At 37.5% G+C, this 14,533-nt stretch overlaps 2 protein-coding genes across 2 annotated transcripts in view; both read right to left on the minus strand.

The window, feature by feature from the left end:
- The window catches only part of LOC127833221 (CAP-Gly domain-containing linker protein 1-like), a 606,687-nt gene that overhangs the window by 566,289 nt on the left and 25,865 nt on the right, over positions 1-14,533 (minus strand). Inside the window, exons 10-14 of the mRNA XM_052358378.1 lie at positions 13,269-13,423; positions 8,657-8,750; positions 4,505-4,618; positions 3,307-3,402; positions 417-613 (exon numbers count right to left, since the gene is read on the minus strand). Of these exons, the coding sequence (XP_052214338.1) occupies positions 417-613; positions 3,307-3,402; positions 4,505-4,618; positions 8,657-8,750; positions 13,269-13,423 (656 nt within the window). The remainder of the gene's footprint in view (positions 1-416; positions 614-3,306; positions 3,403-4,504; positions 4,619-8,656; positions 8,751-13,268; positions 13,424-14,533) is intronic.
- Positions 1-14,533, minus strand: part of LOC127833219 (uncharacterized) — a 1,273,891-nt gene that overhangs the window by 371,058 nt on the left and 888,300 nt on the right. The gene's annotated exons all lie outside the window — the stretch shown is intronic.

The raw sequence follows: 14,533 nt of genomic DNA on the forward strand, positions 1-14,533 counted from the left end.
ACGGACGGACGGACGGACGGACGGACGGACAGACGCGGGGTATACCATAATACGTCCCGTCATAGACTGGCGTATAAAAATGCAACATCCATCTGATTTCAAGTTCCTAAAATGTAACACCCTCCTGGTCTCAAGTTCCTTAAATGCAACACCCATTTGATTTCAAGTTCCTAAAATGTAACACCCTCCTGGTCTCAAGTTCCTTAAATGCAACACCCACCTAGATCCAAGTTCCTGATATGCAACACCCACCTCCTTTAAAGTCTCTAAAATGCAACATCCACCTGGTTTCAAGTTTCTGAAATGCAACAACCACCTGGTTTCAAGTTTCTAATATGCAACACCCACCTGGTTTCAAGTTCTTAAAATGCAACACCCACTTGGGTTCAATGTCCACCTTCTTTAGAAAGACTCACCTAGTTTCCATTTCCTGAAACTGCTTTCTAAACTCATCCTCCTTTCTAGCGACCTCCTCCTTGAATACCGCTAGCTGCCTCTCCATTTCTGTCCCGTTGCGCCTACTAAGGTCCAGGATCTGCTGCCGATGTTTTTCTCGAGTCTCGTCTAAAACTACCTCGTGACGCACTTGTACATCAGCTATCTGCTCAGCGATCTAATTATTTGAAGCAATTGTATTTGGTTACACATGATTGAATTACTAAAATTTGCAAGTACTAAATGTATATGCTTAACTTTTGAAGACATTGTTTTCTTGGCAAATTGCTTTTTGATTAATAGGTTTACAGTTTACAGAAAAAGAATTTCAATTTCAATCAAATAATAAAAAGATTGTCTGTTTTCATGACAGAAAAAAAAGAATTTTCTTTTATAGATGTTTTAAACTGATATGTTGTTAGACAAATTTCAAAGGGCAATAACTCTAACCACATCATATTCTTGATATAAAATATATACTTGATTATTACCAATCCTGTTCCATTTTGTAAAACTTCAGCCAGTTGTTCAACACAACTAGCCCAGCCCAGGTTTTTAAGGTGAACATATTCAGAGGGCCATTACTCTTGACAGTGTCCACATTTTGACAATATGCAGGACTAGACTTTGAAATCAAAATCAAAATCCAACAAGGGGTTACACAGATTAAGTGCACACAAACCCAGTGGTAACATAATTGTATAAAAATTATCCAAACAGATATCTTCTTAAGGCACAAATATCAATATGTCTCTATCCCGACTATGTGAGAGGACAGACATAGATTTAAGGCACAAATATCAATATGTCTCTATCCCGACTATGTGAGAGGACAGACATAGATTTAAGGCACAAATATCAATATGTCTCTATCCCGACTATGTGAGAGGACAGACATAGATTTAAGGCACAAATATCAATATGTCTCTTTCCCAACTATGTGAGAGGACAGACATAGATTTAAGGCACAAATATCAATATGTCTCTATCCCGACTATGTGAGAGGACAGACATAGATTTAAGGCACAAATATCAATATGTCTCTATCCCGACTATGTGAGAGGACAGACATAGATTTAAGGCACAAATATCAATATGTCTCTATCCCGACTATGTGAGAGGACAGACATAGATTTAAGGCACAAATATCAATATGTCTCTATCCCGACTATGTGAGAGGACAGACATAGATTTAAGGCACAAATATCAATATGTCTCTATCCCGACTATGTGAGAGGACAGACATAGATTTAAGGCACAAATATCAATATGTCTCTTTCCCAACTATGTGAGAGGACAGACATAGATTTAAGGCACAAATATCAATATGTCTCTATCCCGACTATGTGAGAGGACAGACATAGATTTAAGGCACAAATATCAATATGTATCTATCCCGACTATGTGAGAGGACAGACATAGATGAGCCTTCTCCTGGTAAAACTAGTTGCAATAATCCAACTCTAAGATATTGACCCTCCAGGTCGCTGGGTATTGCAACTGGTAACAGTTGTGGATATGGTGTCCGCCTAGAGACCGAGAGGTCAAGGGTGCAATCCCCACTGTTGGAGCATTCTTTAGATCTCTGCCATAGACATCAAGAACTGGTCCTACTCCCAGGAAACAGACTCAAGTGCGTTGCAAATAAACCTTAAAGGGGCCTTTTCACAGATTTTGGCATTTTTTAACTTATTCATTAAATGCTTTATGTTGATAAATGTAAACATTGGATCGTAAAAGCTCCAGTAAAAAATCAAGAATAAAATTAAAAAAAGGAAAAGAACATTGCCCGGAGCAGGTTTCGAACCAGTGACCCCTGGAGTCCTGCCAGAGTCCTGAAGTAAAAAAGCTTTAGCCTACTGAGCTATTCCGCCGAGTACACATGCTTGACGTATTTTATACCTTATATAAGCAATCTTCGTAGTTTCACAAAATTTAACGACAAAAACAGAACTCTCCAAATTATTCAATCGTTTCGCGTTGCAACGCTTTATAATTTTTAGGTTTTAAAATCGTCAAAAGATGCATATAATGGCTATATTAGACCATGGTAAATGTTCAGTATTACTGTTTCCTCACAAATATCATAACTAAAACGAAAATGTGTGAATCTGAAACAACTTTTTTCAATTTTGTCAATTAACCAAAGCGTGAAAAGATCCCTTTAAAGGCTTTTTATGCAATCAAGCTAAAATTAATAGTTTGAAACTAAACAGCATTTTTATATGGAAAGTCTGCCCCTCTGGAATCCAGACCGCACTTTAAAAGGTAAAATGAGCAACATAAACTAAATTTTCTGGCATAAGTTACCACAAACAGATCATAAATATACCCCTAATGCGCAGATCAAAACATTTTACTTTATACCGTGTGCTCGTAGAATAGTGAAAATAATCCAAGTTTCAAACATATCAACGATTATGTTCACGAACATGTGTTAAGTTTTAGCAATTGAAATTGCAATTGAGTATTGCAAATTTGAAAATATGCAAATTTATTCATCAACTTACTCCGGAAACCTCTGTAAGATAGATTGAATCGTCAATTCAAAACGGCTTTCGGTTTGATTATGTATTTTTTTCAACTTTTAGTTTTAGCATTTATGCACAAACAAATGCATATCAATGTCCATGGTAAAAGGTATTGTGTTTGTAACGATGATTTAGGTTGATTGAAATTGATTTGATAGACAAACTAGAGACTTAATTTTTGACATGGAATAAGGTTTTATCAGGAAGAACTTTGAGCTGTAAGTATGTACTAATAAAACTTCAAAGCATTCAATGTGCGTAAAGTGTCGTCCCAGATTAGCCAGTGCAGTCCGCACAGGCTAATCTGGGACGACACTTTACGCACATGTATTACAGCTACCTGTTTCTCCATGGTGGAGTGCAGGTCTGCCTCCAGGACTCGCTGGGCATTCTCAAACTTGGCCTCCATGATGCTCATCTCTACCTTCACACTCTCCTGAAACAGGACACAGGAATAACACATGAACAACAACAACAATAAATAGAGTAGAATAACAGAGGATATAACAAATCATAGCCTGGACTTGGTTAGAAAATATACTGATGCCCGAAATAAATATCTTCCATATTTCAAGTAAACCTTTAGAAACCCTTTTGTTAACTACAATAACCAGTATCCCCTGCTATCCCCCAAACATCATACCCTAATTACCCCCTCCCCCATTTAGCTTATTTACCTTTTCTTTTATACCTAATGATAAAATATGACATTTTTGCAGTGAAATAACAGCAGTGAAAAGAACAAATTGTGATTTTCATCGATGAAAAGAACACATTTTCGGAACTCCTTTTTCTATTTTTAGATTATCATAAATAATTTTATATTATATTTTCTATGATCGCGAGTGAATTAAAATTGACATTCCACCAAATCCAACACATTTTCTTTTTTATTTTATGCCTTTTCACCGTTTATTTACATTGTATAAGAGTTTACTGGAGAATTTTGCTTGTATAATGACGTCAATTCGTCACACGTCATTTTGTGTTTTTAAATGTATTGAGGCACGCCACGGGAGAAACTCCGAGAAAGGGTAAGTTTTTAGCAAAAGGGGAACAGCTGTTAATTATTTTCTTAAATAAGGAGCATACAGGAAACAGAAAATGTGTTCATGTCAGTGTAAGATCGTTTGTTATTTCACTCGTGATCATAGAAAAATAACATTTTTACTCGTGGCTGTGCCACTCGTGCAAATATATTTTCTATTGTTACTCGTGAAATAACAAACGAGCTTACACTGACATTAACAAATATCCTCTATGTCTTTCCCCCAACATTGTCTCTGATTGTAGCATCCAGTCCTGTCTCCATCTTCTTTAGTCTGATGGCGGGCTCTTATATCCCTAGTAATGTTTCCAACCAAACATTCCAATAACCTCCCCTAACCTACACTATCAGCTACTTCCCCTTACCTACTCCCAGCATCCAGTCCCATCACAGACTTACTGAAAGCTCCAAAACAGTGTCAGACATTTGGTCTAATTACCTGTAAAACTAGTTACTTCCCCTACCACACATCTCTAGTTATTCCCCCTACCTTCTCCCTGAGGGCAGCATCCAGTTCCAACTCCATCTTTTTCAGCCTGTTAGTGGTCTCCTGATACTGGTCCATGATCTCCTCTGCCAACTTTACCTGCTCTTCATTCTTGGCCTGAAAGTAAAGATTGTATCGTTTGATCCCATTATATTTCAATTTTTATTTTTATGAAAGCATTTGGTTTTGAGACACCCTCAAGTCTGTTAAATTGGGTGAACCAGTGTTGGGTGTATTTCAAAACAACTTGAGAATGGTCAACAAGAAGGTATTAAACTAGAGCCTGTAATAATAGTGACATCTTCCCTTCATCTTGAATATGTCATTATTAAGCAGGTTGTAAAAATTATAGTAGAGAATCTCAGAGTCAAAAATAGAGCATTACTTTAATTAATTTTTGCTATACATGGGTAGATACATTTTTTAAAATAAAATACAGCTTGTTATTGTAGTGACAAATATCGTAATATGTAGCAAGTTGTAACAATCACATTGCATTAGTACGAAATTGATAAAAGAGCACCGCCTTGTGGGTGCAGACCGCTCATCTATTTTCTTTTTAAAGGTGAAGGGACTCTCATTTTCAATCACAAGATGATCTTAAAAAAAAAAAAAAAATTAGGGGGGGGGATTCGGGTGGGGGGAGGGGGGGGTGGGGGTTATTCTTGGGTGCGATGGTTGGACGGTATTTCAAACATAAAATAATAACAAGAGGGCCATGATGGCCCTGAATCGCTCACCTGACTCATTAAGATCAGATGAAAACTATGACCTCTATTGTCTACACAATGTTTTTCTATGATTTGACCTAGTGACCTAGTTCCTGACTCTAGATGACCCAAATACAATCCCAATCCAGATTTCATCAAGATAAACATTCTGACCACAGTTCATAAATATTGGATGAAAACTGTGACCTCTATTGTCAACACAAGGTTTTTCTATTTATTTGACCTAGATTTTTACCCCAGATGACCCAAATACAATCCCACCCAGATTTCATCAAGAATTCTGACCAAATTTCATAAAGGTTGGATGAAAACTGTGATCTCTAATGTCTACACAAGGTTTTTCTATTATTTGACCTAGTGACCTAGTTTTTGACCCCAGATGACCCAAATAAAATCCCAACCCAGATTTCATCAAGATAAACATTCTGACCAAATTTCATAAAGATTGGATGAAAACTGTGACCTCTATTGTCTACAGATGGTTGTTCTATTATTTGACCTAGTGACCTTGTTTTTGACCCCAGATGACCCAAATACAATCCCAAACCGGATTTCATCAAGATAAACATTTTGACCAAATTTCATCAGGATTGGATGCAAACTGTGACCTCTACTGTCTACACAAACAAATTGTTGACGGACGGACGCACGGACACACGCAGGCACGCACAACGGACGCCGGACATCACACGACCACATAAGCTCACCGTGTCACTTCATGACAGGTGACCTAAAAATATGTGTCGGAGATAAACATGAACAGTTGTGGTTAAAATCCCATAGAAACAAGGGCTGTTTGTAAAACATGCATGCCCCCCTATATGGGCTATAAGTTGTAGTAGCAGCCATTGTGTGAATACGTTTTTTTGTCACTGTGAATGGTGGTGGTGGTGGTGGTGGTGGTGGTGGTGGTGGTGTAGTAGTAGTAGTAGTAGTAGTAGTAGTAGTAGTAGTAGTACTAATAGTAGTAGTAGTAGTAGTAGTAGTAGTAGTAGTAGTAGTAGTAGTAGTAGTAGTAGTAGTAGTAGTAGTAGTAGTAGTAGTAGTAGTAGTAGTAGTAGTCGTAGTAGTAGTAGTAGTAGTAGTAGTAGCGTAGTAGTCGTAGTCGTCGTAGTCGTAGTCGTAGTCGTCGTAGAAGTCGTCGTGGTCGTCGTCGTAGTCGTAGTCGTAGTAGTGGTCCCGTAGTCGTAGTAGTGGCAGTCGTCGAAGAAGGTGGTGGTGGTGGTGGTGGTGGTGGTGGTGGTGGTGGTCGTCGTCGTCGTCGTAGTAGTCGTAGTCGTAGTCGTAGTAGTCGTAGTAGTAGTAGTAGTAGTAGTAGTAGTAGTAGTAGTAGTAGTAGTAGTAATAGTAGCAGTAGCAGTAGCAGAGGCAGTAGCAGCATTACAAGACCAATACTTAAGAAGGATCAAATGGGAAAAGGTAACCTAGCACTGGCAGTAAAAATGGGGCTCATTTACAGGTCAGATTTGGAATCTCTGCTGTAAAATGAGATTTTGAATGAATTAAAGGGAGGCAAATCTGTAATAAAAAGAACATGCATAAACCGTAGTTGTTTCCCTTGTTTGAACCATGCTAAATCCTTACAAGTTTGGAAAGAATTGGATAAAAAATTTGGACTTTATTGCATAAACACCATTTTCTCAATTCAAGGGGAGGTAATTCTGTACTTCATGGACCAATAATGCTCATTTTTTGTAGGGTTCGTGTCCTCATTGATATAAAGACACTGTGCAAATTTGGAAAGGATTGGACAAAAAATGTGGAAGATTTTTGAAAGTTTTCACAAAATAGGCAAAAACGAATAAACATGCGAAGTTCAATGAGCCCCTGCGGCCATGTTTTTTGACGAATCAAATTTCTTTGAACAACTTTTTCAGGGGAGCCTTCAAAGGTCATCCCTGTGAAATTTTTTGAAAATCTGATGAGCGGTTTCTGACAAGAAGATTTTTTAAGGTTTTACCATATATGGTCATGGCGGCCATCTTGGTTATGTGATCAAATTTTTTTTAACAATTCTTTTGTCATATGACCTAGGGATGCTCCACATGAAATTTAGTTGAAATTGGCTCAATGGTTTAGTAGAAGAAGATGTTTACAAATTGTTTACAGACAGACAGACGGACGGACGGCCGGACGGACGCCGGACGCTGAGTGATCACAATAGCTCACCTCGAGCTATCGCTCAGGTGAGCTAAAAATAAATATTTGTGTTTTTTAAACCGTTTCAAAAAAAAATTGGGGGGGGGTGGGGTGGGGGGGGGGGGTATAGTGTGAGGGTGTGGTGGTCATTTGTGAGATGATATAAAAATAAAAATAAAAAAATAGGGGGGGGGGAGGGGGGAGGGCACAGGGGATGGTTTGGGTGGAGTCTATTGTGGTATGTCAGGTAATAGTAGTTTTGTCAAAGTATCAATCAAATATAATCATAAATAAAGAAGTTATGGCAATTTTAGCAAAATTTATTTTGACCTTGAGCGTCAAGGTCATTCAAAGGTCAAGGTAAAATTCAACTTGCCAGGTACAGTAACCTCATGATAGCATGAAAGTATTTGAAGTTTGAAAGCAATAGCCTTGATACTTAAGAAGTAAAGTGGATCGAAACACAAAATTTAACCATATAGTCAAAGTTACTAAGTCAAAAAAGGGCCATAATCCCGTAAAAATGACAACCAGAGTTATGCAACTTGTCCTTTTACTGTACCCTTATGATAGTTTGCGAGTGTTCCAAGTATGAAAGCAATATCTATGATACTTAAGGGGTAAAGTGGACCAAAACACAAAACTTAACCAAATTTTCAATTTTCTAAGTATAAAAAGGGCACATAATTCTGTCAAAATGCCAGTCAGAGTTACATTACTTTGCCTGCACAGTCCCCTTATGATAGTTAATAAGTGTTGCAAGTATGAAAGCAATTGCTTTGATACTGTAGGAATAAAGTGGACCTAAACACAAAGCTTAACCACATTTTCAATTTTCTAAGTATAAAAAGGGCACATAATTCTGTCAAAATGCACGCCAGAGTTATCTAACTTTGCCTGCCCAGTCGCCTCATGATAGTAAGTAAGTGTACCAAGTTTGAATGCCATAGCATTGATACTTTCTGAAAAAAAGTGGACCTAAACGCAAAACTTAACCAAAAATTTCAATTTTCTAAGTATAAAAAGGGCACATAATTCTGTCAAAATGCATGCCAGAGTTATCTAACTTTGCCTGACCAGTCCCCTCATGATAGTTAGTAAGTGTACCAAGTTTGAATGCAATAGCATTGATACTTTCTGAGAAAAGTGGACCTAAACACAAAACTTAACCGGACAACGACGCCAACGCCGACGCAAAGGTGATGACAATAGCTCATAATTTTTGTTCAAAAAATAGATGAGCTAACAATATTTGTTTTACTTTACAATAAAATCAGGTACCTACCCTTTCTGACTGTAGTATCTTCGTGTTTTTATCTGAGACCTCCTCAATCCTCTGTAGTAACTCCTGCTCCCTCTGAAACCACTCGTCCTGCTCCCTACAACACATTCAAGTTGAGAGTCAAACCATTTAACAGTTTCAGTATAGAGATGGTGTGTTTCCATATCTAGACCGTCTCACAACAGTGAACAGTACCCCACTTTGCCACATGTCTAATTGTGAAAAAAGTCGCAAAAATCATGTTGGGAAATTTTTTGAAATAGGGGCATAACTTAAAAAAACATTAAGACGGGGTGAAATGAAAATCACACATCTGTAACTTCAAATCATTAGGATAAATGCCTGCCAATTTGAATGTTTTACATTGTAAAGTGTCCAGTACTTTGTCTGACAAGTTTATGTGTACATGATAATTCCTTTATACCCCATTTTATCTTGTAGTGAGTACATAATTATACTTAACAGGCCAGGCATTTTCATAACAACACAAGCCCTTCTATTTAATCCTTTACCACTAAGATACATATTTTGATGCATTTTTAGTCCCTTAGAAAGTTAAATTCAGTTAAAGTGGGTATGCACGATTTTGTCAATTATTTATGCATTTATATAAAATGTGTAAAAAACTTATTATACATATATTTCAATATAAATTAAAATAAAAATTAAGAAGAACATGTGTCGAAAAATGCGAAATAAGCCAGATATTTAATTCTGAAATTGAAAGTGTCAGTACAGTCGAGTTCGCCAGCATGTATATCATGCATGTACGATGTGAATCTAAATTTATTTGCTATCGACCAGGTTACTCAAAATCTATTAATTAGCTTCAGGTTTTAAACATTGCCTAATTTCAATAAACAGGCCACACATTTTATAACTTAAAGACAACTTTAGGACAAAATTTGACATTGAAACCTGTAAGAATTTTTGTGCAAAGTATAGACAGCAAACATAAACCTAAATCTGGTCCTTATGCATGAATATATTAAACATACTGCTATGATACATGTGTTTGTTTCCCTACTGAAATCAAAATATAATGATCAAAGTGCAATTCAAAACAAGAGGGCCAAGATGGCTCACCTGAGAGGAGTCGGTTCATTCAATCTTTACCTAACGTCAAACTTGACCTAGATATTGTCCAGACAAACATCCTGGTCAAGTTTCATCATTATTGAACAAAAACTCTGGCGTATGGAGTGTTTTTGTTTTTGCAAGATTTGACCTGGTGACCTATATTTTGAGTTGACCCCCCTTTCCAAACATCAAACTTTGCTTTAAAAAATAAACATTTTGACCAAGATCAATAAAATCTGAAACAAAATTGTGACCTCTAGAGTGTTTACAAGGATTTTGTATAATATAATGAAAATATGGACAATCTAAGGGCAATAATTATGGCATTAATTATGTGATTTTGCTCATTATCAAACTTGACTGAGATCTTTCAGCAACTTTCATAAAGAATGCTTGAGAAGTGTGAATGCTAGAGTGTTTACAAACCAAATGTGGACGGACGGACGGCGGACAAAGACCAATCCTAAAACCTCACCTGAGCAATCAGGTGAGCTAAAAAGTGTGTTTCACCGATCTGAGGCATTTTCCAACTTGTCCGAAAAATCAATAAAACCAATGTATTGACTAAGTTTCGCGATGATTAGGCAAAAAATGTGACTACTATAGTGTTCGATCACAAGGTTTCTCTCTAGTCACATAAGGAAAACTGCCCCACCCCCCCTGGTGGCCATGTTTTTTTGACCGATCAGGACCATTTGGGAACTCATCTGAGATATATATAAAACCAATCTTTTCACCAAGTTTCATGATGATTGGGCAAAAAATGTGACTTCTAGAGTGTTCACAAGCTTTTTTTACTATATAAATATAAGAAAACTGCCCCCATCCCCCCGGCAGCCATGTTATTCAACTGACTGGAACCATTTTTGAACACAACTCTTGTATCAAGGAAACAAATGTTCTCACCAAATTTCATGAAAATTGGGCCAAAAATGTGACTTCTAGAGTGTTCACATGTTTTCAGTATATACATGTAGAGAACAATGCCCCGCCCACTTGCAGCCATGTTTTTTCACCGATCTGGACCATTATCGAACTCGTCCGAGATATCAATAAAACCAATGTTTCGACCAACTTTCATGATGATTGGGCAAATATTGTGACTTCTAGTGTGTTTACAAGGTTTCTCTTTAGCCAAATAGACAAACAAATCAGAAAATAACAGATAAAAAATCCTATTACATTTTGTCAAAAATTAGAAAACAGAAAATTAACTTGTCCGCAAAAAAGTTAAAAAAACAACAACAAACTAGAGCTTTGTCACAGACCTGACGAATACCCCCACATGCCTTAATTGACACATAATATTTTGCATGTCGTCTTCACAAAATCAGCGTAAAACTGATCAATGTGTAAAACGTACTAAGTGACCCTGTAACCTAGTTTTTGATCTTGCATGGCCCATGTTCGAACTTGGCCTTCAGATGATCTATATAAAACTTCTGACCAAGTTTGGTGAAGATCGCATGAAAACTACTTGAATAAGAGAGAGGACACCATGCTGAATGTTAAAAAACGCACTAAATGACCCTGTGACCTAGTTTTAGGCCCGGAATGGCCCATGTTCAAACTTGTCCTAGAGATCATTTAGATAAAACTTGTGACCAAGTTTGGTGAGGATTGGATGAAAACTACTTGAATTGGAGAGCGGACAACATTGTGATGTTTAAAACGCACTAAGTGACCCCGTGACCTAGTTTTTGACCCGGCATGACCCATATTCAAACTTGCCCTAGACATTATCAAGAAACAACTTTTGACCAATTTTGGTGAAAATCGGATTTAAACTACTTGAAATAGAGAGTGGAGACCATGCTCAATGTGTAAAACATACAAAGTGACCCTGTAACCTAGTTTTTGATCTTGCATGGCCCATGTTCGAACTTGGCCTTCAAATCATCTAGATAAAACTTCTGACAAAGTTTGGTGAAAACTACTTGAAGAAGAGAGAGGACACCATGCTGAATGTTAAAAAACGCACTAAGTGACCCCTTGACCTAGTTTTTGACCCAGCAAGGCCCATGTTCGAACTTGGCCTTAAGATCATCTAGATACAACTTCTGACCAAGTTTAGTGAAGATCGGATGAATACTACTTGAATAAGAGAGTGGACAACATGCTGAATGTTTAAAACTCACTAAGTGACCCATGACCTAGTTTTTAACCCGGCAAGGCCCATGTTCGAACTTGGCCTAGACATCATGTAGATACAACTTCTGACCAAGTTTGGTGAAGATCGGATGAAAACTACTTGAATGAGAGAGCGGACAACATGCTGAATGTTTAAAACGCACTTAGTGACCCCGTGACCTAGTTTTTGACCTGGCAAGGCCCATGTTCGAACTTGGCCTAGACATCATCTAGATACAACTTCTGACCAAGTTTGGTGAAGATCGGATGAAAACTACTTGAATTAGAGAGCGGACAACATGCTGAATGTTTAAAACACACTAAGTGACCCCGTGACCTAGTTTTTGACCCGGCAAGGCCCATGTTCGAACTTGGCCTAGACATCATCTAGATACAACTTCTGACCAAGTTTGGTGAAGATCGGATGAAAACTACTTGAATTAGAGAGCGGACAACATGCTGAATGTTTAAAACACACTAAGTGACCCATGACCTAGTTTTTAACCCGGCAAGGCCCATGTTCGAACTTGGCCTAGACATCATGTAGATACAACTTCTGACCAAGTTTGGTGAAGATCGGATGAAAACTACTTGAATGAGAGAGCGGACAACATGCTGAATGTTTAAAACGCACTTAGTGACCCCGTGACCTAGTTTTTGACCTGGCAAGGCCCATGTTCGAACTTGGCCTAGACATCATCTAGATACAACTTCTGACCAAGTTTGGTGAAGATCGGATGAAAACTACTTGAATTAGAGAGCGGACAACATGCTGAATGTTTAAAACACACTAAGTGACCCCGTGACCTAGTTTTTGACCCGGCAAGGCCCATGTTCGAACTTGGCCTAGACATCATGTAGATACAACTTCTGACCAAGTTTCGTGAAGATCAGATGAAAACTACTTGAATTGGAGAGCGGACACTAAATACAGACAGACTGACCTACAGACTGACCGACCGACTGACAAGTTCACTCCTATATACCCCCTTAAACTTCGTTTGTGGGGGTATAAAAACAACAACAAACAAGAGCTGTGTTTGTGAAACACAATGCCCCCTACTGCACCGCTTTGAAGTAATATATTTGACCTTTGACCTTGAAGGATGACCTTGACCTTTCACCACTCTTAATTTGAGATACACATGTATGCCAAATAACAAGTTGCTATCTTCAATATTGCAAAAGTTATGACCAAGGTTAAAGTTTTAAGACAGACACATACAATGACAGACAGGCCAAAAACAATATACCGATCATTCGATCCGGGGGCATAAAAATATATAATTTTATGCGAAAAATATATATGACTTTACAGTAATAGGTAACAAATCAAGCAAAGAATGTATTCCAAAAGAGATTACCATTTACAGGTTTATGTAAACAGCTACATTGAGCAGTGTACCTGTGAAGGCGTCTCTGCATGTTGTCCAGTTTCTTGTCGAGGGTCTCCCTGCCCTCCCTCAGACTCTCACACTCTTGCTGTAGCAGCCCCACCTTCTCCCGTTCCCCTTCCAGTAGGTCCCCTGTGTGCTGGTATCTACGGCCTTCATCTTGCAGCTGTGGGATGGTGGATAGACATACGAGTCACATTCTGACAAAACTGGGCATAATGCATGTGCGTAAAGTGTTGTCCCAGATTAGCCTGTGCAGTCTGCACAGGCTAATCAGCGACGACACTTTCCGCTTTTATTACATTAAAAAAAAAAAAAAAAGTCTCTTCTTAGCAAAAATCCAACTTTGGCGGAAAGTGTCGTCTCTGATATGCCTGTGGGACTGCACAGGCTAATCTGGGACGACACTTTACGCACATGCATTATGCCTAGTTTTGTCAGAACGCGACTCATATGGGTTTTATAGATCGCGCCCAAATATTTTTAAGTTTATCAAACTACTTAATAGTTAAAACAAAATAGTGTTAAGAGAACTAGCCATGATTTGTTTAAAATGCAAGAAAATGCGAGAAAATGTCTTATACATGTAGTATAAATTATATATCTTTTACAAAGACAATAGGCTTAGAATAATGTAATAATTGTTGCAATTATCAAACTATGTTTTAACATTATGTGGTCACTATGTATTTACCTAATCCATGTGACATTCTCACTAAAATATGTTGTATTTCATTCCTTTAAAAATGATATTTCTTCCTAATGATATTTGTTTTTTTTTATATAATTGAAACGCATGCTGTAATTGCATATGTATATTTATAGCAATGAGCTGTGTATATGCTTAAGTCCAACTAAACTATTCTGTTCTGTTGGGTAAACTACTCTGTTTCAATTTGTTACACTACTCACGACTTGAGTCACATCTAGTCATTGACTTTAATTAATCATCTTTAATTGCACAATGCAGGACATATGATTGAAAACTGAAACAGTAAAATATTTTGCAAGACACCTACCACTTAGTATTGATATTATGAATGGCATGATAAATCATCCTAATCAGCAAGTATAAAGGTTATTTTGTATCTCTTCATGGTCATAAATCCTTAGGGCAATAAGTCCCAGCAGGCATAAAATATAAGTCCTAAAGACAATTAGCCTTACAGAAACATAAATACTCAAAATCAACGGATATTTAACAAAATATTTTGTAGAATAAAATCCTTAAAAAAATATCAGTATTTCTAATAGCAATAGCTAAAATTTCAACGCT

Source organism: Dreissena polymorpha, chromosome 6 (assembly GCF_020536995.1).
Source record: "Dreissena polymorpha isolate Duluth1 chromosome 6, UMN_Dpol_1.0, whole genome shotgun sequence".
Taxonomy (NCBI): domain Eukaryota; kingdom Metazoa; phylum Mollusca; class Bivalvia; order Myida; family Dreissenidae; genus Dreissena; species Dreissena polymorpha.